This window comes from Mirounga angustirostris, unplaced genomic scaffold, assembly GCF_029215605.1.
Source record: "Mirounga angustirostris isolate CCGP_5_RB_7025 unplaced genomic scaffold, mMirAng1.0.hap1 SCAF_9, whole genome shotgun sequence".
NCBI lineage: Eukaryota > Metazoa > Chordata > Mammalia > Carnivora > Phocidae > Mirounga > Mirounga angustirostris.
In genome coordinates this window covers 85,896,960-85,922,523 of record NW_026991717.1, presented here as the reverse complement: position 1 = coordinate 85,922,523, position 25,564 = coordinate 85,896,960, and the positions used below count along the sequence as shown (strand labels likewise).

The window sequence follows — 25,564 nt, the reverse complement described above, 5'->3', positions numbered from 1 at the left end:
GTGCAGGTGTGTGCAGGACGCTGCCAGTATGCACAGAAGCGGGGTGCCGAGGGGATCTGGACAGGGGGGACATGTAGCGTTTTGACAAGTTAGACATGATTTGCACCATTATACTATTATGGCCTTTGGTTTGTATCAGTCCTGCCTCATCTTAGAAGTATTTGTGTGTGATCAGAAAAAAAATATTAAATTATTCATTGTCTTAGCCTGGGTTAGCCCAGAAAGCAGATCCAGAGGCAAATGCTTCTGTGCTATGACTTTATCAAGACGTGCAAACTGGGGAACATAGGAGCGGTGACAAGAGGGAGTGAGGCAGGGAAGGCAGAAGCAGGGACACAAGGTACGTTTTGAAGTTGGCTGCAGGGAGCATCCTCCGGGAGGCTGTATACAGTGTCTCAGGACACCCCACCAAGAGAAGGGAGGGAGAAGAATCTTTCTTCCCATCATCAGAGGTTCACCTGACAGGGATTTAGGCCCCTGCACATCAGTTGGGCGAGTACTGGCAGAATCCCGCAGCAATCCAACACCTCAGCACCAACACAGATGCCCTGGGACAGGGGCCATGCGAAGCCTGAGGCAAGGGGTTGTCTGTGGGTGCATGAGCTCGGTCTGCATCTCACCTGTGGCCTGGGCTGGGACAAAACTGTCTGGAGACAAGTGAAGGCAAGTGATCCAAAGTGGCTTATTAAATGTGTCTGACTCACCAACCAAAACAACTCACTATGGGTGACCCAATCCTCATTGTGGACCCCACATATGCCTAGAAGATTATCCTGAAATAGTGTGATGCATCTCCACAGTGGCTTACAAATGAAAATCAACCTTCTATTGTGAAAATTTGGTACACCAAACTTAAAAAAAGGAAACTGAGTAGATAGAGATATTCTTTCTGAAATGTCTGATCTCTGTGAAAACAAGTCTCTGAGGAGCTAGAGATATACCGGAAGAATGAAATGAAGAGGAAAATAAGTAAGTGAAGCAAATGTGAATGAAATCTTTCTTGGGCGCCTGGGTGGCTCAGTTGGTTAAGCAACTGCCTTCGGCTCAGGTCATGATCCTGGAGTCCCGGGATCGAGTCCCGCATCGGGCTCCCTGCTCGGTGGGGAGTCTGCTTCTCCCTCTGACCCTCCTCCCTCTCGTGCTCTCTCTCATTCTCTCTCTCGCAAATAAAAAAAAAAAAAGAAATCTTGTTCTTATCAGTAAGATAAAGAGAAGGGGTTCTCTGGTTCACTCAAAGATCCTTTATAGACATTCTATACAGAATTTTTAGCTGTCTTGGGGCACCTGGGTGGCTCAGTCGTTAAGCATCTGCCTTTAACTCAGGTCATGATCCCAGGGTCCTGGGATCCAGCCCCGCATCGGGCTCCCTGCTCAGCGGGAAGCCTGCTTCTCCCTCTCCCACTCTCCCTGCTTGTGTTCCCTCTTTCGCTGTCTCTCTCTCTCTCTTTCAAATAAATAAATAAATAAATAAATAAATAAATCTTGGAAAAAAAAGAATTTTTAGCTGTCTTTAATTTTTACTCATTAACTTCTTTGAAGAACTAATTATAAGTGTATACAAAGTTATTATATATGTTTATGAAACTTTCATCAAAGAGTCAAAAAGAACTATATCAAGGAAACGGGAAGGTCAAAATTTTTATAGATACTGTGCTGGAAGGGAGGAAACATGTAAAAGAGAAACGTGTTCATCTGGTGGAATAGTATAAGTACCAGGAAGAATACGGGTCTGTGTAGACATTGTTTACAGGAAGAGAGAAGAAATGTACTTAATTTCTTTATAGCCATCAGCTCTGTATTTATTTTTTTAAACCTGGATACTGTTAATACATTATGAGTACGTATTGATGAAAAGGTCAATGACACTTTTTCTATAATCATGAAGATTATATTATTTCAAAAGGAATTAATTTACCTTGAAGAAAATATTTTGAATGTTAATATTCCTTTAAAAACATCCCCATTTAAATGCTGCACCCTATGAAGAAATTGTTATTATTAGCTTTCTCAGATATGCAGAAAATGATCTAGATACTTTGTAATTAATATATAATATAAATATATTGTTAAAATGAATTGAAAGGTTATATAGATAACAAAACATAATGAATGCAATAATGGAGATAGCGCAACCTTTTAAACAACAAATAAGTTTCAATTTCGGGAAGAAGAGCTGTGTAGATTGCTGCAGAAACCATAGTCTCTGCAATCATATCACTGAGGCATATTCTTGAAGGTTGAGCGCTTGAATATAGTCAGCCACAGCTTCCTCAGTCAGACCTATTTTACCACGAACGTCTGCTCTAAGCTTATATACTAGGGGATCATCAGGCTTCAAAGACAGAGCTGTAAAAGAAAAACATTTCAAGATACGTTTTATGATAACCCTGGAAAATGGTCTCATGTTTTAAAAATAAAAATTGTATAAGAACTTTAGCATTGCTTATTTGGAAGCATTTTTCTTCAAATGCAAGTATTATTTGGTAAAATTAAAAAGATTAAATCTAAGAAAACTAACTTGAACACAGTACAATGTCTCTCCCTGAAAGGCTGGCATTGTTTATGTCTGGTTTCCCTAATGATTTTCTGTATCTCAGCTTATCCACGCTTTAAATTATTCCATGAAGGAATCTATACTGATGGCATTAAAGATACGCTATATAAAAACATTAATTCTTATGTAAGCTTACCTAGACAGATAGACCTGATGATTTTCTTCTTTTTATTGTCTAAAAACAAACATATCAACCACTGTGATTTTACCCCAAAGTTATAAAACAAAAATACCTTTACTTAGGTCTTCCTCAGCTAGTTCATATTGCTTTAAACAACAGTGTAAGTGTGCTCTGTTAAAATATACCGCAGCCCAGAAGGGACAGCTTTCAACCACATATGCAAAATCTTCTTTTGCTTCTTTGTATTTCTCTAATATTGTATTGGCAATAGCTCGATTCATGGTAGCACATTCATCTTCTGGATCAAACTTTAAAGCCATTGAGAAGTAGTCACTGGCCTATAAAATGTGAAGATGATGATAATTTGAATATATTTTAATTGGCAGCTATATAGCAATCTGAAGCACTTTTGCTCTTAATTTAAAATAAGGACATTGTCGAGGAATTCTTAATCTCAGGAAACAAACTGAGGGTTGTTGGAGTGGTGGGGGGTGGGAGGGATGGGGTGGCTGCGTGATAGACATTGGGGAGGGTATGTGCTATGGTGAGCACTGTGAATTGTGTATGACTGATGAATCACAGACCTATACCTCTGAAGCAAATAATACATTATATGTTAATAAAAAAAGAAGAAGAAGAAGAAGAAGAAGATAGCAGGAGGGGAAGAATAAAGGGGGGGAAATCGGAGGGGGAGACGAACCATGAGAGACTATTTGGACTCTGAGAAACAAACTGAGGGTTCTAGAGGGGAGGAGCGTGGGAGGATGGGTTAGCCTGGTGATGGGTATTAAAGAGGGCACGTTCTGCATGGAGCACTGGGTGTTATACGCAAACAATGAATCATGGAACACCACATCAAAAACTGATGATGTAATGTATGGTGATTAACATAACATAATAAAAAAATGCTAAAATAAAATAAAATAAGGACATTGGCATGCCAAGGAGGAAGTGGAAGCATTTCATCCCAGATAGAGTTGAAAAAGAGGTGCATGGGGCGCCTGGGTAGCTCAGTTGGTTAAGCGTCTGCCTTCAGCTCAGGTCATGATCCCAGGGTTCTGGAATTGAGCCCTGCATCCAGCTCTGTGCTCAGCGGGGAGCCTGATTCTCCCTCTGCCTGTGCCTACCTGTCTGCCTACTCATGATCTCTCTCTTTCTCTATGTCGAATAAATAAATAAGATTTTTTTAAAAAGAGGTGCATTGTCTAGACATTGTAAAAAACAATAATAAAACCAGCCAAAAGTCAGTTTGCTTTTTATTATCACCACGTGTTGGCAAATCTCGATAATGTCAGTGATAAAATACTACTCCTTGCTGAGGCGAAATGCTCCACTACTTACCCCTCAAATCCCACATCCTTATACAGCACCAGGAAAAGGTAAAATATAAATTAGAAAGGAAGGTCATAACAAGATAAAATGTTAGAAAATTAATATTTTTCATATAAAAGCAGAGTATCTAAGAGCTAAAAAGGTAAATGAATTTTCTAAATAAGATTCTAAACCATAACAAAAAGGGATAAAAACTTAGTGACACTATGAAAGTTATGAAGAAGGAAGAGAGGAAAATAATCTACTTGTCAAGAAAATCAGACTCTAGATCATTCTCTACTCATCATGGAGCTGAAAGGACCCTTCAAAGTGTGGTCTGTAGACTGGTTTTGGAGTCTCAGTCTGAGAAATCATTTACTACAGCTCTGTAAAGAGAGTAAGTACAGAAACTAAGAGTAAACCATTAGTACCATTTATAGCACTTTGACGTGGCTATGACATTCCAGCACATGAATATATTTCCACTAACCTGTTTATATTGTGTTTTAGTAACATATTGATGAATAATAAGTTAGAATTTTTAAATGGCCTTTCACCACAAATAGCTTCAGATGCTGATTAGACATCCTACTACTCAAGATAGGAATCTCTTCTCTAATTCCATGATGGATAAAAATTTGGCTTCTACTTTAAAACTTACTTCACTTAAAGGAAAAGTCATTTTTAACAATACGGGTTGTTCTCCGATTTTTTACTATTCAGTTTTTCCCAACACACCACAATCTTGTTTCTATCTATCTCCCCCTATTTTGTGAATTCCAGTCTTGCTAAGGCTGTAGATGTCCTCAAGACCAATGGACATTTTCTAGTTCTTTACTTTCGGCACATTTCTGTGGCATGGACACTTCTGATCTCTCCTTCCTTTGTAAAATTCTCTGTCCTTGGTATAAGAGTGTCTCTCTGGTTTTTCTCTTACCTCTCAGATCATTCTCTCTGTCTCCATCACTGAACTATTTTTCTCTATGTTTCCCAGGGATTTGATTTCAATTCACTTCCATCATGAGTGAAATGGAACACTGGTAGCATGGTGGCCAAGAGCTCAAACCACGGAGCCAGATTTCTAGGTTCAAATCCTGGCTCCACCACTTGTTATCTCTATATCTTTGGGTGAGTAACTTTTGTACCCAGTTTTCCTGTCTGTAAAATGGAAGTAACAAACAGAACTCTACTTCCAGTGCTGCTTTTAGGATTAAGTGAGGTTAATATGTAAAGTATATACAAAATAACCATATATATTCAAAATATCAATTATTTTCAACTCAATTATTATTGATATATCATTTCTTCCTAGTGTCTACAAACAGAGAGACAACATAACCCTAAGGCAATTCTCCATGAATTTTGCTGCCTCTGACTTTCAAGAGGCATTAGATCAAGATTGTATAACCCATCTCATTTTTGGATGAAACTATTCTATATGGCAGCTAAGTGCAATTAGAAGAATCTGTTAAGAGGGTGGCAGAATTGACATCTTTCTGTGAAGAGCTTAAAGAGAATTCACTCCCGAACAGAAGGCTGGATGATCAGAATCATCAGATCATCAGAAACGAGGCAAAGAAATGACTCCAAGTAGGGCCAAGACTTTCTTCAATAAGTAACTTAGGTTTCATTTTAATTAACCAGTAAATGATCAATAAAGGCCACACTATTCTACATCACAAAAGAATTACTTCAATCAGGTAGGAGCCAATGCCTACCTCAGCTAAGATAAAAGAATTCAGTAACACACAATAATATGCCTAACTGTGAATAATATAACTTTCTATTATGGCTTCTAAAATATATTGCTTAGAAAATAAAATCCTATCCATGAATGAAGTAACTTGAAGTATAGGAGTAATGGCTATGAAACAATTAAAGGCCAAAGACACCTACCACAATGATGGCCTTGATTTTTTAACAATTGGTCTAATGCCTTAATATCTCTAATTAATTAAAAAACAGACCCAGTTATTTTTTTAAAGTCACCATAGTTCATGACGCATGCACGTAGCTCATCCAAAAGTGATTTAAAATTATTAAGTCACTAATTAATGATAAAAGAAGCCAGAACATATCTAGATTTGCAGCTTCTAGGGATTATTTGATCTATTGAGGGACCCTTCTTCCTGCCCCTAAATCTTCCTTCCAGGACAGTTAGAAACAAAGGTTGAGGAGGTAGGGAGCAGGGAACAGAAGCCATTTCCTCCCCAAAGAGGCCTCTAGCATACTAAAATATAGCATAGCTGCATAACTACTTGCAAAGTCTGCTTAACTCTGGAGGGCATGTACACTGTGAAGCCCAAGCATCCAGTATATATCAAGACAGAGAGGAAAGAACACAGAACTTAATGTTGTCTGGTTACTACACTTCCCTAGTATGCTCACCGTACTACTCTCTGTAACAGTTACTTCACATTTTCTCTTTTCTCCTCAGAACTCCTAGCCACCCCACCCTCCTTTTAAGGGTTCACGCCACTCTTACTGATAACAGATACTCATATCCCATAGAGAAAATATAGTCAATAAGTAGAAATGCCTACTTGTCAAAATCTGCCTGTCTGCATTCACCTGTGCCCCAACTCTCTGCCTTCCCTCACAACATAATCCATAGTGTGTCCTGCTCCCTTCAGAGGTCACCCAACAACTTCCAGACTTTAACCTCAGTTCTCAAAGATTTCGATCCGGATTATCCCTGCCACTTTCTCCTGCCCCAACAATTTCTTCTTTTCTACTACATTTTTTATTAACATAGGAGCATGAATCACTATCCTTTATATTTACAAAATAAAGAGAACTTCTTACCGCACTCTACCTCATTTCACTACTTCTTGTCACAGAACTTCCTGAACCAGTTGAACTGCTCTAATTCTTCACCTCACATTTCCTCCACAACCCTTACCTACTCAAGGCTCTGTCTCACCACTGTCGCAACAATGTTCTTGCCAAAATCCTCAGGGACTTCCTCCAAGCTCCTCTTCCTTGACCTCTCCCAACAGCGTTTGACTCAGGACACTTTTCCCTTCTTAAAGCACATGATTCTCAAGGTGTTATCAGACTCTGCTGCTTTTCTTCCCATCATCCCGGCTGGATGCTCTCTTCTCGGCCTAGTCTCTGGCGTCTCCTCTCTGCTTCACTCTTAAACATTGGTCTTCCCCCAGAGCTTGCTCCTTGAACCCCTTCTCTCCACTCAGGCACTCTCAATCTCCTAGAGGCCTACACATGTGCTCAGACTGATAGAATAATGCTTATGTGAGACTGTATTCAATGTTCATCACTACTAATATTTTCTTGTTTATTTTCTATTTCTTCCTCCAATAAAAAGTAAGTTCCATCAGAAAAAAAAAAAAAAAGCCTTTCTTATCTTGTTTAGCTCTGCACCCTCAGGGTATTATTAATGCCTCATACGTGGCAGGTACATCATAAATATATGGAGATTGAAGGAATGGAGAGCTAAGTGGTATAAGGAAGTATTTGCTGAACTTTTCCAGCAAAATAGAGATAAGAAGCATAGCCTCTTGGTACATAAAGATGACCCAATGATCATTTTATTAAGGGATATGGTGGCAGTATTAGGTGGCACAAGAGAACACAGAGGTTACAGGTCTCGGAGAATGCAAGCAATAAAAACAGCTTTTTAAAATGAGTATGTCAGGGGCTCCTGGGTGGCTCAGTCGGTTAAGCATCTGCCTTCGGCTCAGGTCATGATCCCAGGGTCCTGGGATCGAGCCCCAGGTTGGGCTCCCTGCTCAGTGGGGAGCCTGCTTCTCCCTCTCCCTCTGCTTCTCCCCCTGCTTGTGCTCTCTCACTCTCTCTCTGTCAAATAAATAAATAAAATCTTAAAAGAAATAAAATACAATGAGTATGTCATCTTAGAAGGCAAGGGTTGTGAAAAGTTGTGAGAAACACAGAGCTTGTGGTAGAAGCCTTCCCAGACCAGCTAGGCTAGAGAGGACATTTTGTAAAGTCCTTTGTCATAGCATCAAAGGGAGAGCAACTTGGACAGTTACCATGGCTCATCACCCTGATTCCCATAAGAATCTCTGCTATTAGGCAAGGAACAAAATTTATCTCCTCCAAATGTGAGTAACGGAAAAGTAATTTGCCTGCCTTCGTTGTAAAAACAAGGATGAAAAATGATAGCTTAATTTTTAGAAAGAGAATAGAAACTCACCAGATAAAAAAGTATTGGTACAACGTAGACAAAAATTATAACATAACGTTTCAAAATGAACTAGAAAAAAATTGCTAAGGGAGCAATTGCCTTTAAGAAAAAATAAATCAGGGCGCCTGGGTGGCTCAGTTGGTTAAGCAACTGCCTTCAGCTCAGGTCATGATCCTGGAGTCTAGGGATCGAGTCCCACATCGGGCTACCTGCTCAGCAGGGAGTCTGCTTCTCCCTCTCCCGCTCCTCCCTCTTGTGCTCTCTCTCTCTCTCACTCTCTCTCTCAAATAAATAAATAAAATCTTAAAAAAAAAAAAAAAGAAAAAAGAAATCAGAAATGAAGGATCTCAGAAATGAGGCAGCCAGGAAGGTAAGACATGGAAATGAGATGAAACTAGAAAAAAAAAATTTATTTTTTAAAAACCTGAACTATAAGGTCCACAGGGGATAATAGAGATTTCAGAGAACAAAGGAAAGATTTAGAGGAGAAATGTGAAAAAGGCAAAGAAAATGAAATAAAAACTAAGAGATATAAAACATGAGAAAAAATAATTGGTATATAGAAGTCAAAGGGCATCTTATATATAATAATTGGCATTTATTCCCAATGAAGAGAATAATGAAATCTACATATTGAAAATGCACACTGTGTACTTTAAAACTGACTCCAAATGGTCAACTCTGAGACATATCTTGGCAAAACTTTTTACTTAAAAAAAGAAATCTTTGGTTATCTTGACAAAAAGAAGTCACTGATAAAATAATGAAAATCAGGTTTCCATCAAAAAGATCATTTTTTGACACCAACATACAAAACCAGAAAATAGGGAAACAACACTTAAGACACTCAAGGAAAGAAAAAGTGACTCAGAATTTTAAACCCAGACAAGCTGCCTTAAGTTGTAAACACTGCAGGCAAACAGCTATGAACATAAAAAAGATTCAAGGAATATTGTTCTCATGAGCCCTTCCTCAGGACTCTGCTAGAAGACCAATTTCAGGCAACTAAGAAATGAGTGGTTGGGAGGGAAACTTTGGCAAAAAGCCTGGTGATGAGAACTGAATATACTTAACTGGAGAACTAAGACTAAAATGTGAAATAAGGGTAACAAAATAGTTTGCAAATATTAAGCCCTTTGGCAGTGGAGGAATAATGAAACTCACAACAAAATGGGAGAATAGAGACAGAGTAGAAGGCTGGCGCCAGCTGACACTGTAAGCTTATACACGTTTAAGAATAAAAATATAATTTTTTTAAAGAGAAAGAATACTATTAACTAAAATCAACAAATGGATGAGGGAAGAGTAAGGGAAGAAGAGATTAAATGGCAATTTTATTGTTGTTCGTAATAGAGAAACTAAAGAAATAAGGAACTAAGAGTATAAAGGTATTTTTATAAAGGTAATCACTAAAGCAAAACTGTAAACCTAATTACCTTTGAAAATAATTAAAGTAGACCACAGAATAAAATATATCAAATACGTGTACAAAGGAAATATGACATTAAATAACAGAACGAAGATCAACCATGCCAAAATTTTATTATTATTATTATTAAAAGCTGAGTATTTTCAAATTGCCATCTAAAGCAAAATCTAACTCTATGCTGTATAAAAGAGATACAAACCTGAAATAAAGGATTCTGAACTGAAAATAAAGGGAAGGGCAAAGGAATACCAGGCAAAAGCAAACCAAATGAAATCAGAGGTTATGATCTTCATATCAGAATTTATTCCTAAGACCATTTTCAAGAAACAGAGGGCATTTGAAATGCATTCACAATTCATATGTAATGCATATGAATATCTGTATAAAATAATAATGTGGCAGCAATTTTCATAAAGTAGAAATTACAAGAGATGTAAAGAAAACACTAATTTTAAGGTACTTACACCTTTTTCACTCCAAAATAAACCAAATGAAAAACAAGTGTGGATATAGGCTAAATTAAAAACATAACTTATAAGCTAGATCTTATATGGATATTTTTAACTTTATATCCTTATAGTAGAAATTCTTTTTTGAAAAGGCTCCTGGAGCATTTTTTTTTTAAGTTGGCATATACAAGACCACATTAAAATTCAATAAACTCCAAAATTAGAAAATATAAAAGCCCTTCCACCTGGACATTTTAAGTGTCCTATTAATTTATTCTTTAGTCCAAGGGGAAATAACATTTCAGGTGTAACATTTTAGGAAAAAAACAAACAAACATTACAGACCGAAATACATAGGATACTGCTGGAAGCAGTACTTAGGGAAATGGCCTAACCTTGACAACTCATCACAGTATAAATTAAAGGGTGACAATAAGTGAAACTTCTGACTCAGAGACAGGCAAAGAACAAGATAAGTTGAAAATAAAGAACAAAAGAGTGAATATAAATAAAAAGTTAAAATTGAGTTTGAATTATGTAAGTGCATTACAGTGCAAATAAAATAAATTCAAAATATAAAAAATATCATCTAATAACCCAATACTTTCATTTCAGACATTCTAAAATGATTAAGATGTTATAAAACCAGAACTGACATCCTTATCACCTCACTCCCAGTCAAATGCTCATGTGACTAAAATTTAGGAAAGGTAGCAATTAAGATGAGTTAGATAATCACATCAGTGTAAAAGAGTCTTGAAGGAAGTCTGAGATTTGTCTAAGTGGGAGCAGAGAGAGGATTCTAGGCCAGAAGCTGGCAATAATGGACAGCAAGGCAATGGCCCACATTTGGGGAAAGTCCAGAACAATGTTTACTGGACAAGTGTTGAATGGTTGATGATAATGAGGAGAATAAATCCATAGAGATGTGAACATGTAATAAATAATCACAAACATTCTTATGAAAGAGAACTTTTTAAAAAAGAGCTAATGAATGATTAGCCTGTGATGTAAGGATTGCTTTTTGAAATTCTATATAACAAAGAAAGCATTTAGTGTCAAAAATAAAATGTTAAGGAAAACTCATTACCTGAGAAAACTGCCTATGGTGAAAATAGATATTTCCTGCATTAAAGTAAGCCAGTGAATACGTGGGGTTTAGAGAAATTGCTGCTTGATAGTCTTTCATTGCATTCTGTTGTTGACCCATAAACTCGTTAATCACACCACGATTTGTCAAGAATTCTGCTGTAGTATTGATCTGCAATATAATAGTATGAGTATTTAGCATCTGGGAACAGTATGTATCTCCAATTTCATGTCTGTAAAAATGAATGTTATGAAATCTACTTGTGGGAAATGAGTAATTTTATAGTGCAGGTGAAACCCCATTAGAGCAAATATTTTGAGAAAGGACTCGGTATGAAGTTGATTCAGTGTCAACCCTTTTGTTGATTTGGTTGCAATAAAACAAATAATCTTAGTGCTTTACTCAGTTCCTTTCCAAAGGATAGACATGGTTGGCAGGAAGCTTATTTGTTTGACTCCGTTACACTGGAGAATAAATTAAATAGTTAACATGCTTATTTGTCCAAGTAGTAGCAATTATCTTTCAGTTCTTTCCTTTTTTCGCATCTCAAAGTTTACAAAATCTGCCCATTTCTACAGAAACAGAATCCAAAAGCTATAAGAAAAGAAAATTTTCTGTCACTGTATACAAAACCTGAGGGTTTTATTTGCCATTTAACTACAGAAGAATCTAGGGATTTGTATTGTTCTTTCTTTAGTTCCTTTGAACCCAGAACATTTTTTTATGTTTTGCATTCATTTTTTATGACAAAATAATATTGATGTCCCACGAAACTATAAATTGCATTTACTGAAAGGAATCAACATTTATCATGAGTTTATATTTTGGATTTTAAATGTACTTCAGTTATAAAATTGGCAAGACATAAAAACTCTTCAGGAATCTCTTGGGAAAAAAAAAATATATATATAATTTTCCCTACAAGTTACTTTAAAAAGTTACAGAGAGGGGCGCCTGGGTGGCTCAGTTGTTAAGCGTCTGCCTTCGGCTTCGGCTCAGGTCATGATCCCAGGGTCCTGGGTCCAGCCCCGCATTGGGCTCCCTGCTCTGCGGGAAGCGTGCTTCTCCCTCTCCCACTCCCCCTGCTTGTGTTCCCTCTCTCACTGTGTCTCTCTCTGTCAAATAAATAACTAAAATCTTAAAAAAAAAAAAGTTACAGAGAAGATACATGACCCTATTCATTAATGGTGTTAATTGATGCTAATGATAATATCATCTAAATGGATTTTTACCTTTATGGCAGCATTAATATCTTGAATTGCAGCAAAATTATCACCCATCTGAAGACAGACCACAGCTCTTCCTTCATAGGCTAAGTAGCATTTTGGATCAACTTCTGTGGCAATGGTAAAGTGATTCCAAGCTTTCTGGAATTTTCCTTGGGCCTAAAAAAATTTTTCATTTACTTGAAGTAGGAAATTGTCCATAACATGACAAATGTTTATGGTTCTAACTTAATCAAATAAAGCCTTTAGTAAGGGTAAATTTATATTGTGCTAAATCTAAGCTATTTTAAACAAGGAAGTAGACTGTACTCTGAGTGCATTCAATTGACTAAATTACCTCTGAGTATTTATGCTAACATATTAATTAATTAAAACAAATCTCATTGTCAGAGTCATCTCTTATGCCAGTCTTGGACAACATACAATCATGGCCACCATATGAAACACCAATACTTCTGACAATCATCACCACAAAGTTTATACTGAACTCCACACACACAGGCAGAGATTGTATTTATTGCCTGGCATTGAATCTTCAGTTATACATTATATATATATATATATATATATAATGAACATAATAAATAATAAATGTGTTGAATAAATAAGAGAACAAACTAATAGTGTGAGACCTATTTTGATAAATTGTACCAGCATCTGGCATTTTAGGGTCATTATACATATTCCACGGAAAATGCATTCAAATCTACCAAGTTTTTGTTTATACAAACCTTAGCACCAACTGGAAAACAAGAAAAAAGTTAGAAGAGGGGCACTGTTAATTGAAAGGTATCTGAATATTTCGTAGAGAAGACCAGCTAGCAACTAAATACATCATCAGTGTAAGGTAGTGAGTTGATAAATCCACTGAGTCCAGAGTCTGTCCTTTATTTGCATAGGCTAAAAATCCAACTTGCCAGAATCTCAGAAGGTGAGAAGCTGACTCACATTAACCAAACTGAGCCCAGTGACTCTTGCATAAAACTAATAAGATAACTACACGCTGTTCTTTAACTGGTAAATCTTCTCCCTCTGGGCAAATTATGTGAAAATCAACACTGTCATAACAAATTCATTGGAGAAACAAGGAATATAAGAATATTAAGCTGCAAACAGCCTCACAATGGGATATCTGTCATCTGTTCCTGAAATCTGTTTTAGCTAACCTCGCTATCCCTAGTGCGAGGCACATAGTAGGAAAATCTGTTAAGTATTTGTTGAACAAATGGTTACTCTTTCCCTTGGGCAGAACTTGGATGAACCTCTTTCTCTTTTCTCAGTCCTTTCTTTCCTGATTCAATCCTTCTTCCTACTGATGTGTTTCTCAATCTTCTTTCAGGTTGATACATACCAAGTAAGATCTTCATAAAACAAAAATCTGATGTTGTTGCTTCGGTTAATTATATTAACATTTGTAACTGGCCCGCAAGGCCTTCACCTCCAGTCATTTTCCAATTCTCTAGCCTGTCCTACAACACTCACTTCTTATCATAACCCTCCATCCACTTGGGCCCTCTGTCTCTTTCACAAGACTTTCTAAAGGGTTGTTCACTATGTCCTAGCTTCAACTCTTAACTGACTACTAGTCTTTCACACTCAATTTAAATGTTAATTTCTCAAAAATTCCTTTCTTACCCCTTAAACAAATCTAGGTTTCCTTGTTATAAATTGTCCTAAAACCCATCCTTTTCCTTTGTATCACGAGTATAATTAAATAACTATTCCTATGGTTGCTTGATACTCATCTCTTTATTAGGTAGTAAACTCTACAGAAGAATCAAGTATATTTGGTTCACTGCTGTATCCCTAGGCCTAGAGCATTTCTTCTCCTATATTAGGGGCTCAGTAAAATGCCTACTGAATGCAATGAATGATGATGCTAACACATTTCATTGTATTGCAGTCAGCTCTTGCAGCTTTGGGAGTCATCCTGTCTCTTCAAGTTGACTGTAAATTTCTACTGTGATCCAATGATGGCTAATTTAGTCTCAAAGGGAAATCTTATTTCCCTTATTAATGAGTTCTTGGGCATATCCCACTATAACCACCAATCCTAACAATCACCTCCAATATTATTAATATTATTAGATCAGCCAAACTCATTTTCAAATTTTAAAAAATCAACTTTAATTGCAGATTATTAATAAGAATTTCTGCAGATTACGGTAATTTGAACACATTTTTTGCCCATTCTCTAAAATTTTGAATATTAAAAAAAAGAAGAAAATTTAAAATCGCTCCGTTCCTCTTCATGGAAAATATAGCACACTTAGCACTGTATTCCAAGAATGTCACTACATATTTATTAGTGCAAATAGGTTGGTGAGTGCATAGGTCAGGTCAGAGTGTTCCAGAAATCACTCAGAGACCTGCTTGGTAACAGACAGAGTAACACTCTCCCATTTTGCTGAAAAGACAAACACCTGGTCTCTTGCCTTCCCAGTATGGGCTCATTGCCATTTGGAAGATGACTTAAATCCCTATACAGTGGTTGTCTGATCCACTGCATGACTAAAGTCCACTTCAAAACTTTCGTACACTGTTTATTCTCTCTAGCTTGTCATTAATTCAACAGGACAATACCTATGGGGCCCAAGTATAAGTTAGTGAAACAAACGTTAGCCACGTTCTTATATATGAAACTCATCAGGCAAATTTCAGAAGTTGTATGTAAGAGTGGGGGTAAGGTAAGGCGGGGTACACGCATTAAGGAAACTCAGGTTCAAAGGGTCCACATCTCACTAGTAGGCCAGGTCCCTGGGTGTGGTCCACAGGTAAGCTCCCTGGAACTAATAAACCCCTGCAGAAGCTCTGCTCTGGATACTGATAGTAAGGGAAAGGTAAAATGTACATGACCAAAGAAATAACATATATCCCAATCACCAGTAAAGGGCTAAATATAGTCTTTCCCTTGTCTAAAAGGTGCTTTTATGGGTTAACATGTTGTTATACGTTACCTGCAAATTATAGCCAAGGCTAATTCTGGCTTTTATATATGTTGGATTAATGTGCAACGCTTTCAGAAAGTCTTTCTGTGCTTGTTTGGTGGCTTTCTCATGACCATATTCCATGTAAGAATTTCCCCGTCCAACGTAAGCATCCAGAAAACAGGGATTAATTTTAAGAGCCCAGGTGAAGAAATCAACAGCTTCTTCAAACTCTTTATTTCTGAAAATAAATGAAAATATTGATCCTTTCTGGTGAATTTTCTAAGTGCTTTTCTATATATAATTTTTTTCTTTTTTATTGTTATGTTAGTCACCATACATTACATCATTAGTTTTTGATGTAGTAGTGTTCCATGATTCATTGTTTGTGCATAACACCCAATGCTCCATGCAGAACGTGCCTTCTTTAATACCCATCACCAGGCTAACCCATCCTCCCACCCCCCTGCCCTCTAGAACCCTCAGTTTGTTTTTCAGATAATTTATTCATGAAGATTTGCATTGACCCTTATAAAAAAAAAACTTTTCATTTTTATTATCCATCATAGGAAGTAAGTTCATATAACCTAAGAAAGTCTGACAGGATCTTTGAAGATTTGGGTGAAAGGAAAAAGGGAGGTAAGAGCCATTTTTATAACAGAATATGTTGGGATGATATTTTAGAGTTCTTTTTTCAGAACTATAAATGTCTGAATGGCATTCCTGAACTTGTTTTTAACAGCTATCAGTGGCCAATACAGAAAAACATATGCTATTATTGATGAAATACGCTATTAAAACAGATTAAAATAAATATATTTATGTACTTAATATTTCCTTATACAATGAAAGGAACCAAATGTTTATCACACGGGAGGCCTTACTTCAGATCTTTTATAAAGGCAAACACTTTTTGTGGATACCAGGAAAGGAGAAAAGAGAAAAGGTAAAATGCATTTGATTTATTAACTTGTGAATAGATGTGACCGAATGGTAACTCTATCTCTCATCCTTAATTATTCTCTTGTGGTGGGGTGAGGGCTAGAGAACGAATCAGATATTTGTTCATGGGCGGAGAGAGTCACTTTTCCATTTTATATGTGTATCTGATAACTACATTCAGTCTCAACAGACACGGAAAACATCTAGGATCTTTTCTAAAAACTAGAACAAGGGAGCTAACATTGAGTAACTGCTTACTTATCAGGTACTGTGCTAAATGCTTTACCTCTGCTATTTCACTCAGTCCTTCCAACAATTCCTAAGCTAGTTATAATTTTCTACATTTTATAGGTTAAAAGAAAATGGCTCAGAAAAAGTTTGCGCACAGTAAATAACACAGTAAACGGCGTAGTGAGGCTCAGCAGTGTCCATATCTAGGATTCAGACTCAGGTAAACCATAACTCCAAACTTCATGCTTTTCCACACAGTCATCTGTACCTCACATTCTTCACCTTTACCATACCTGCTGCAGTTGGCACACAAGATTTGATATCTCAACAGGGTAGTCAGAAGGAAGGAGTGAAGCTCAGACCTAAACCTGAATGTGCAGATTAATACTAATTTTTCAAAGTTGTTATGAGAAACAAATGAGCACGCGTGAAAACCATTTAGCAAAGAAACTCTCAATAAAGATTATCATCTTCTTCCCATCCTCGCCATTACTTCTCAAAAAGGTTTCAAAATTTAATAAGATGCATCACTACTTTGCTAATTTTTCCTTTATAAAATACATGGAAACAAGGGAAACTGTTCTAGAGACTGTCATCTCCTAGATATTATGCAGGAATATCTCTTAAAGTAGTGTTTCCCAAACTTCAGCCCCTCCTTGGTGACAATTGCCCTATGTTCTACCTACGCTATCATTTACTGAATATTTTTCTCTGAGTCAAATCACTGTTTTATTTAACTCAATTTATTTCAAAAGACAACTTAATTTCAATCCCATAAATAGAAAATTAATATTTCATACCATAAACAGAAAGCAACCATAACAATAAACAACTATTGGAGTTGGATACTACAGTAGTCTGCAGAAAACTGAACCTGAGGACTGGACTTCAATTTCTCGCAATGTGATTGAATATTTTTTAATGCCTAAGCCATGAAGAATAATTGAGGTGATTATGATATTTACTCCATGTTTTGGCAAACACTACCCAAAGGTGGCGCATCAAGTGTTCAGCCTGAAGATTGTGCAAGAATCCGCAGTGAATACCAGGAACGCTTGGCTTCTGATAATTCAAACAGGCGGTAAGTGAACATTCACATATACGAGGCAGTTTATCTACCAAATTCTCTGTGGATTGTTACTAAGAAAACACAGGTTTACTTCCCTCAGTAGCTTACAGTGAAATTGTGCTTCTCTCCTGATAACTGGCACTATTGGAGAGGTGAGAGTTTGCTAAATAAGGGTAATAAGGCCTGAGGTTGTGTTCTGTTTACAGAGATCTTTCCCTCTGTACCTCTCAATCCCTTTCACCTATTTTCCCCTTTCCCCACCCCTGTCCTCGCTGGCAACCACCAACCTGTTCTTTGTATTGATGAGCCTGTTTCTGTTTTTGTTTGCTCATTTGTCTTGTTTTTTCAATTTCCACATTTAAGTGAAATCATACAGTTTTTGCCTTTCTATGATCTATTGCACTTAGCATAATACCCTCTAGGTCCATTATGTTGTTGCAAATGGCAAGATCTCATTCTTTTTTATGGCTGAGTAATTCCATTGTGTGCATGCACGGGCACACGCGCGCACGCTTGTGTATGTGTGTGTGTGTGTGTGTGCCCTATCTTTATCCATTCATCTATCCAAGGGCACTTGTGTTACTTCTATATCTTGGCTGTTATAAATAATGCCACAATAAACACACAGTTGCATAGATCTTTTCCAATTAGTGTTTTTGTTTTCTTTGGGTAAATTAATGGAATTACTGGATCATACAGTATTTCTATTTTTAATTTTTTAAGGACACTCCTTAATGTTTCCACACTGGTTGCACCAATTTATATTCTCAACAGTGTACCACAAAGGTTCCCTTTTCTCCACATCCTCACCAACACTTGCTATTTCTTGTCTTTTTGGTACTAGCTATTCTGACTGGTGTGAGGTGATTTCTCCTTGTGGTTTTAATTTGCATTTCCCTGATGATCAGTGATGTCGAGCATCTTTTCATGTACCTGTTGCCATCTGTATGTTTTCTTTGGAAAAATGTCTATACAGGTTCTCTGCCCATTTTAGTCTAATTATTTGGGGGGGGGTTGGTGTTGAGTTGTATAAATTCTTTATATATTTTAGATATTAACCCCTTATCAGATATATCATTGCAAATATTTTCTCCCATTCATTCTCCCATTCTCTGCCTTTTCTTTTTGTTCATGGTTTCTTTTGCTGTGCAAAACTTTTTATTTTGGTGTAGTCCCAATAGTTTGTTTTTGCCTTTGTTTCCCTTGCCTGAGGAGACATATCCAAAAAAAAATGTCACTAAGGCTGGTGTCCAGGAGATTACTGCCTATGTTTTCTTTTGGGACTTCCATGGTTTCAGGTCTCACATTTAGGTTTTAATCCATTTGGAGTTCCTTTCTGTGTATGTGTAAGAAAGCAGTCCAGTTTCATTCTTCTGCATGTAGCTGTCTGGTTTTTCCAACAGCATTTATGAGAATCTGTCTCAAAAAGAGACTGTCTTTCCCCCCATTGTATATTCTTGCCTCTTTTGTAGTAGATCAACTGATCATACAAACATGAGTTTCTTTCTGGGTTCTCTATCCTGTTTCATTGATCTATGTGTCTATTTCTGTGCTAGTACCATATTGTTTTGATCACTACAGCTTTGTAGTATAGTTTGAAATCTGGAGCTGTGATACCTCCAGCTTTGTTCATCTTTCTCAAGATTGCTTTGCATAACAAATTCTTTATCAAGAATAATTAGACAGTAATAATTCTGTATAAAATGCATTTAGCTGATAGGTTGTTGTGCTCAGTATTTCTATCTATGGGTAACAGCAAACTATTTACTTATGATGCATACCTATGGTGATTATGTAAACTGAAATTTCCACAGCAATCTCAGTTCTCTCATAGTTTTCTCATAAATCATTGAAATACTTCTAGTATATTAACATCCATTTGCATCATACACATTGCCCCACTCATACCCAGAAAGAAATTAAAAATCCTTTGTAAGAACATACACCAATATACGGTTTATAAAATACAATCTCACCTTTTGTATAAACTAACCAATTTTAAAAGAAAAAATGAAGCAATAAATTGAAGCTATTTTTCTATACCTATCTAGTTACCATCACTAAAGTTTTTTTTTTGTTGTTGTTGTTTAATTTTAGTTAACATACAGTGCAATATTGGTTTCTGGAGTAGAATTCAGTGGTTCCTCACTTCCATACAACACCCACTGCTCATCACAAGTGCCCTCCTTAATACCATCACCATCTAGCCCATCCCCCACCCACCTCCCTCCATCAAGCCTCACTTTGTTCTCTATCATAAGAGTCTCTTACGGTTTGTTTCTCTCTCCCCTTTTTTCCCCCTTTCCCATATGTTCATCTGGTTTGTTTCTTAAATTCCACATATGAGTGAGAGCATATGGTATTTGTCTTTCTCTGACTGACTTATTTTGCTTAGCATAATACACTCTAGCTCCATACATGTCATGCAAATGGCAAGATTTCATCTTTTTGATGGCTGAGTAATATTCCATTGTATATTTATATATACCCCCTCTTCTTTATCCATTCATCAGTTGATAGACAAATGGACTCTCTCCATAGTTTAGCTATTTTTGATAATGCTGCTATAAACATTGGGGTGCATGTACCCCTTCGAATCTGTATTTTTGTACCCTTTGGGTAAATACCTAGTAGTGCAATTGCTGGATCATAGGGTAGTTCTATTTTAACTTTTTGAGGAACTTCCATACTGTTCTCCAGAGTGGCTACACCAGTTTGCATTCCCACCAACAGTTCAAGAGGGTTCCCCTTTCTCTACATCCCTGCAAAATCTGTTGTTTCTTGTGTTGTTAATTTTAGCCATTCTGACCTGTGTGAGGTGGTGTTTCATCGTGGTTTTGATTTGTATTTCCCTGATGATGAGTAATGTTGAGCATCTTCTCATGTGTCTGTTAACCATCTGGATGTCTTTTTTGGAAAAGCGTCTATTCATGTCTTCTGCCCATTTCTCGACTGGATTATTTTTTCTTTGGGTGTTGAGTTCGATAAGTTTTTTATAGATTTTGGATAGTAACCCTTTATCAGATATGTCATTTGCAAACATCTTCTCCCATTCCATAGGCTGCCTCTTAGTTTTGTTGATTGTTTCCTTTGCTGTGCAGAAGCTTTTTATCTTGTTGATGTCCCAATAGTTCATTTTTGCTTTTTTGTTTCCCTTGCCTCCAGCGACATGTCTAGTAAGAAATTGCTATGGCCAAGGTCAGAAAGGTTTCTGCCTGTGTTCTTCTAGGGTTTTGATGGATTCTTGTCTCACATGTAGGTCTTTCCTCCATTTTGAATTTATTTTTGTGTATGGTATAAGAAAGTGGCCCAGTTTTATTCTTCTGCATGTTGCTGTCCAGTTTTCCCCATACCATTTGTTGAACAGACTGTCCTTTTTCCACTGGATATTCTTACCTGCTTTGTCCAGATTAGTTGACCATAGAGTTGTGGGACCATTTCTGGGTTATCTGTTCTGTTCCATTGATCTATGTGTCTGTTTTTGTGCCAGTACCATACTGTCTTGATGACTACAGCTTTGTACTATAGCCTGAAATCAGGAATTGTGATGATTCCAGTTTTTTTCTTTTTCAAAATTCCTTTGGCTATTTGGAATCTTTTGTGGTTCCAAACAAATTTTCGGATTGTTTGTTCTAGCTCTTTGAAAAATGTTGGTGGTATTTTGATAGGGATTGCATTAAATGTGTAGATTGCTTTGGGTAGTATAGGCATTTTAGCAATGTTTGTTCTTCCAATCCATGAGCACAGAATGCTTTTCCATTTCTTTGTGTCCTCTTCAATTTCTTCATAAGTGCTTTGTAGCTTTCAGAGTACAGATCTTTTACCTCTTTAGTTAGGTTTATTCCTAGGTATCTTATTGGTTTTGGTGCAATTGCAAATGGGATCGATTCCTTGATTCCTTTTTCTGCTGCTTTATTATTGGTGCATAGAAATGCAACTGATTTCTGTGCATTGATTTTATATCCTGCAACTTTGCTGAATTCATGTATGAGTTCTAGCAATTTTGGGGTGGATTCTTTTGGGTTTTCCACATAAAGTGTCATGTCATCTGCAGATCGTGAGAGTTTGACTTCTTCTTTGCCAATTTGAATGCCTTGTATTTCTTTTTGTTGTCTGATTGCTGAGGCTAGGACTTCTAGTACTATGTTGAACAGCAGTGGTGAGAGTGGGCATGCTGTCATGTTCCTGATCTTAGGAGGAAAGCTCTCAGTTTTTCCCCATTGAGAATGATATTTGCTGTGGGCTTTTTATAGATGGCTTTTATGATATTGAGGTATATTCCCTCTCTCCCTACACTGTGGAGAGTTTTAATGAAGAGAGGATGCTGTATTTTGTCAAATGTTTTTCTGCATCAATTGAGAAGATCATATGTCTTTTGTCCTTTCTTTTATTAATGTGATCTATCACATTGATTGATTTACAAATGTTGAACCACCCTTGCAGCCCAGGAATAAGTTCCACTTGGTCATGGTGAATAATCCTTTTCATGTACTATTGGATCCTATTGGCTAGTATCCTGGTGAGTAAATTTTGGCATCCATCTTCATCAGGGATATTGGTCTGTAATTCTCCTTTTTGATGTGGTCTTTGGTTTTGGGATCAAGGTAATACTGGCCTCATAGAATGAGTTTGGACGTTTTCCTTCCATTTCTATTTTTTGAAACAGCTTCAGAAGAATAGGTATTAACTCTTCTTTAAATGTTTGGTAGAATTCCCCTGGGAAGCCATCTGGCCCTGGACTCTGGTTTTTGGGGAGGTTTTTGATTACTACTTCAATTTCCTTGCTCGTTATGGGTCTGTTCAGATTTTCAAACAGTTTTGGTAGTTTATAAGTTTCCAAGAATGCATCCATTTCTTCCAGATTGCCTAATTTGTTGGCATATAGCTGTTCATAATATGTCCTTAAAATTGTTTGTATTTCCTTGGTGTTGGTCATGATCTCTCCTCTTTCATTCATGACTTTATTAATTTGGGTCCTTTCTCATTTTTTTTTGATAAGTCTGGCTAGGAGTTTTTCGATCTTATTAATTCTTCCAAAGAATTCTTTCAGACCATGCTTTCGGTCCTGGGATTCTGCCCCACTTTGCCACCTGAACACTTTAAGCCAGGCACATCCTCCATGGCAGTGGACTACTAAAAGTTCAGATTTTACACTCCATGGCTTCTAATACTTTGTGGTAGCCTCTGTAAGCAGGCTCCCTCCCCACCAATGCATCCAGAGCTATATCTCCCCCAAGTCAACTCCATGTCTCCTACCTTCCAAAAGTGGTCACTTTTCTACTTGTAGACTTGCAGTTTTTGGTTTTTTTTTGTAGACCGCTGATTGATTTCTTGGGTGTTTAGAATGACTTGATAACTATCGAGCTGTGTTCAAGGGAAGAGACAAGCTTAGGATCCCCCTACTCCTCTGCCATCTTAACTCTTTTATCAGCACTAAAGTTTAATGAGCACCTAATCCATTCAGACTAATTAAATAATTATTAAACCTTAAAGTTAGAAAGAGACCTTGAAAGACACCTAGCAAGCTCTTCAAAGCTGACAATGACTAAAAATCAAGCCCAGAGGAGGTGACATTGTCAAAACCAGAGACTTCCCAGCCCCCTGTACAAATAGAAGAAAAAGAAAAAGAAAAGAAAGAAACAGATACCACTATAGAAATAGCAATCTCATTTTTTGAATATGTATATATCACACAATATCCTAGATTGAAGCTCTTGGTTTAATAATCACATGGCAGTTAAACAACAGAAGAATGTGGTAAAGTATCTATGTTATATCAGGATACATATTCAGCAAGACATAAATTGTTAAGCATCAATTACAAATATAAAAGTATATTAAATTAGTTTTTCTAAAATAAAATGTTTCTATAAATCTAAAATAATATGATCACTGAGGAAGGTGCATGATTTTCATCGCAGTGTCCATAACTATGGACCATGTGCTAAGTGTGGCAGCGAGACCACAGACAGAAAGGCCCACTGCATTTTCCAAATTAATCACATACGTGACCAGATGTGCCCTACTGAGTTGTACAAATAAATCATAAATACCTCCCAAAACTAAAGAATGTGGCTTGCAGAGTCAAAGATTCAAAAATATTTTGTGCAAATATAAGAATAGTAAAATAGATATTCGGGGGTAAAAAGTGGATAGGACACGTAACTGAGTAAATCAGGCTCTCCGTCTGTGGCATATTTTTTTTTTCATCTAAAGGTGGCTTTCTCAAAGAGATCTAAAAATTAACTCTACCATAACACTCTTAGTGACCAAACTGGACAAGAAGTAGGATATTCAGCCTAAGGAATGTTGTCTCCTAGCAACCACAAGAGTGAGAGCCAGAGATATACAAAGGCATACTTCAAAAGTATGCAACCCCATGAGTTCAAAGATCAAAGTCCTAAAATTTAAAGATTTATTCCTTTTCTTGAATTTTCTAAATGGGAGAATTTTTACTTTCCCCACTATAAGACATCAATAATGAATCTCAGTACTTAGAAACCAAGCTGCTGTGGTGTAAGTATGTTATAGCTTACCTTGAAAAGCAAAAATACTTTTCCTGAAATAAATATAACCAATCACCAAACATTCCTTATTGTTAAATTCAGTAAAACTCAAAACACATGGAATTGGGAGTGTGAGTTATCAGGGCTTTACTGTTGATTTAAATTCTACTTTTATTAAAGGACAATAGAGATTCCAGTCGGCTGATGAAAGTTGGGTTATTTGGAATTGCAAAGCAGTATCAGCTTAAGGAGGCTCTGCCATATAGACCCAGTGATTACATTTCATAAAAGAGATCAGGAACTGACACAGAGAGAACTTTATTGTCTTTAATAGTTGCTAAACATAGGAATGAGGTTGACAGAAATTTTGCAGTCTTTTTTTTTTTTTTAATTTTAAGAGAATACAATGACCTCAGACATTTTTGGTCTGCGCTCTCCCACCAAAACAAACACGTCAGTCATCATTATTCCATCTCTTTTTAAGAATGACAATTACCTAAAGAGATGAATTGTACAAAGGTTCCTGGATTAACATAGACAACAGTGTGACTATGTTTTGCTTTCTATATAAAATTAGATGTCTGAGACAAGTTTAGGTTTTTTACTTCAATGACACCTTTCACAAGTACCAGTTATTATATTACTATGTTCATAAAATAAAAAGTCTGACTCTCATAGGAAAATGTAGCTATGTCCTAAAAGGGAAAAAAAGAATGCTTATTTCCTAAATAATTCAAACTATGTACTATTCTCTAAATTTGATGTTTACACAGCCTAGCCTACATAATTAATGAACATCCAAATTTCTCCTCCTATTTATTGCTGTTGTTTCATGAAAAATAATGCTGTAAACTATTACTTAATCAAACGTATCTTATCCTACCTTAAAATCTTCATGTGCTGAATCTCTATGCTTTTAAAAGCAAAATAACCAGAAATTAATTTTTAGATGCCAAATGTATATATAGAAATGTAAACCCTATAGTTAACAAAATCTATCTACTCTAATATTATCTGAGTAAATTTTAAACTGATCATCATTTGTACTTGAGCCTATTCTTTTCTCCGCTTCTATAACTTACTTTTTTTTCTTTTTTAAGTAGGCTTCACACCCAGCTGGGCGTGGAGCCCAACACAGGGTTCAAACTCACAACCCTGAGATCAAGGGTCAGGATGCTTAATTGACAGAGCCACCAGATGCCCCATTACTTATTTTTATAATAACCCCAGAAATAGGTAATAATATTTTAAGTAATATGTTTTTTGTAGATTTTATTGTATTTTGTGGATATTTACTGGTATTGTTGTAATTAGTTTTAGATTTAGAACTATGTTTTCTAAATGCAAAATTTTCTTGAAAATATATTATGTTTTGAAATCACTCTCTCTTCCAGGAAACAGGCTTTTTAAAAGTTAGTTCCATTTTATGAACAAAATTAATGAATTTGATTTTGTTCTTAGCTATTTCAAGCTATGCATGATTTTATTCTCTATATTACCAAGGACCTTTCCAGTAAATGGGCTTGTATCAAATGGGTACCCCA

The 25,564-nt window shown here is 36.6% G+C and overlaps 1 protein-coding gene across 2 annotated transcripts in view; it reads right to left on the bottom strand.

Moving 5' to 3' along the window:
• Positions 1-2,209: 2,209 nt before the first annotated feature.
• Positions 2,210-25,564, bottom strand: part of TTC6 (tetratricopeptide repeat domain 6) — a 181,922-nt gene continuing 158,567 nt past the window's right edge. For both annotated transcript variants that reach the window (XM_045901971.3, XM_045901972.1), the window contains 5 exons: positions 15,303-15,513; positions 12,352-12,504; positions 11,120-11,290; positions 2,788-3,013; positions 2,210-2,346 (listed from right to left, as the gene is read on the bottom strand). In XM_045901971.3, the coding sequence (XP_045757927.1) occupies positions 2,210-2,346; positions 2,788-3,013; positions 11,120-11,290; positions 12,352-12,504; positions 15,303-15,513 (898 nt within the window). The remainder of the gene's footprint in view (positions 2,347-2,787; positions 3,014-11,119; positions 11,291-12,351; positions 12,505-15,302; positions 15,514-25,564) is intronic.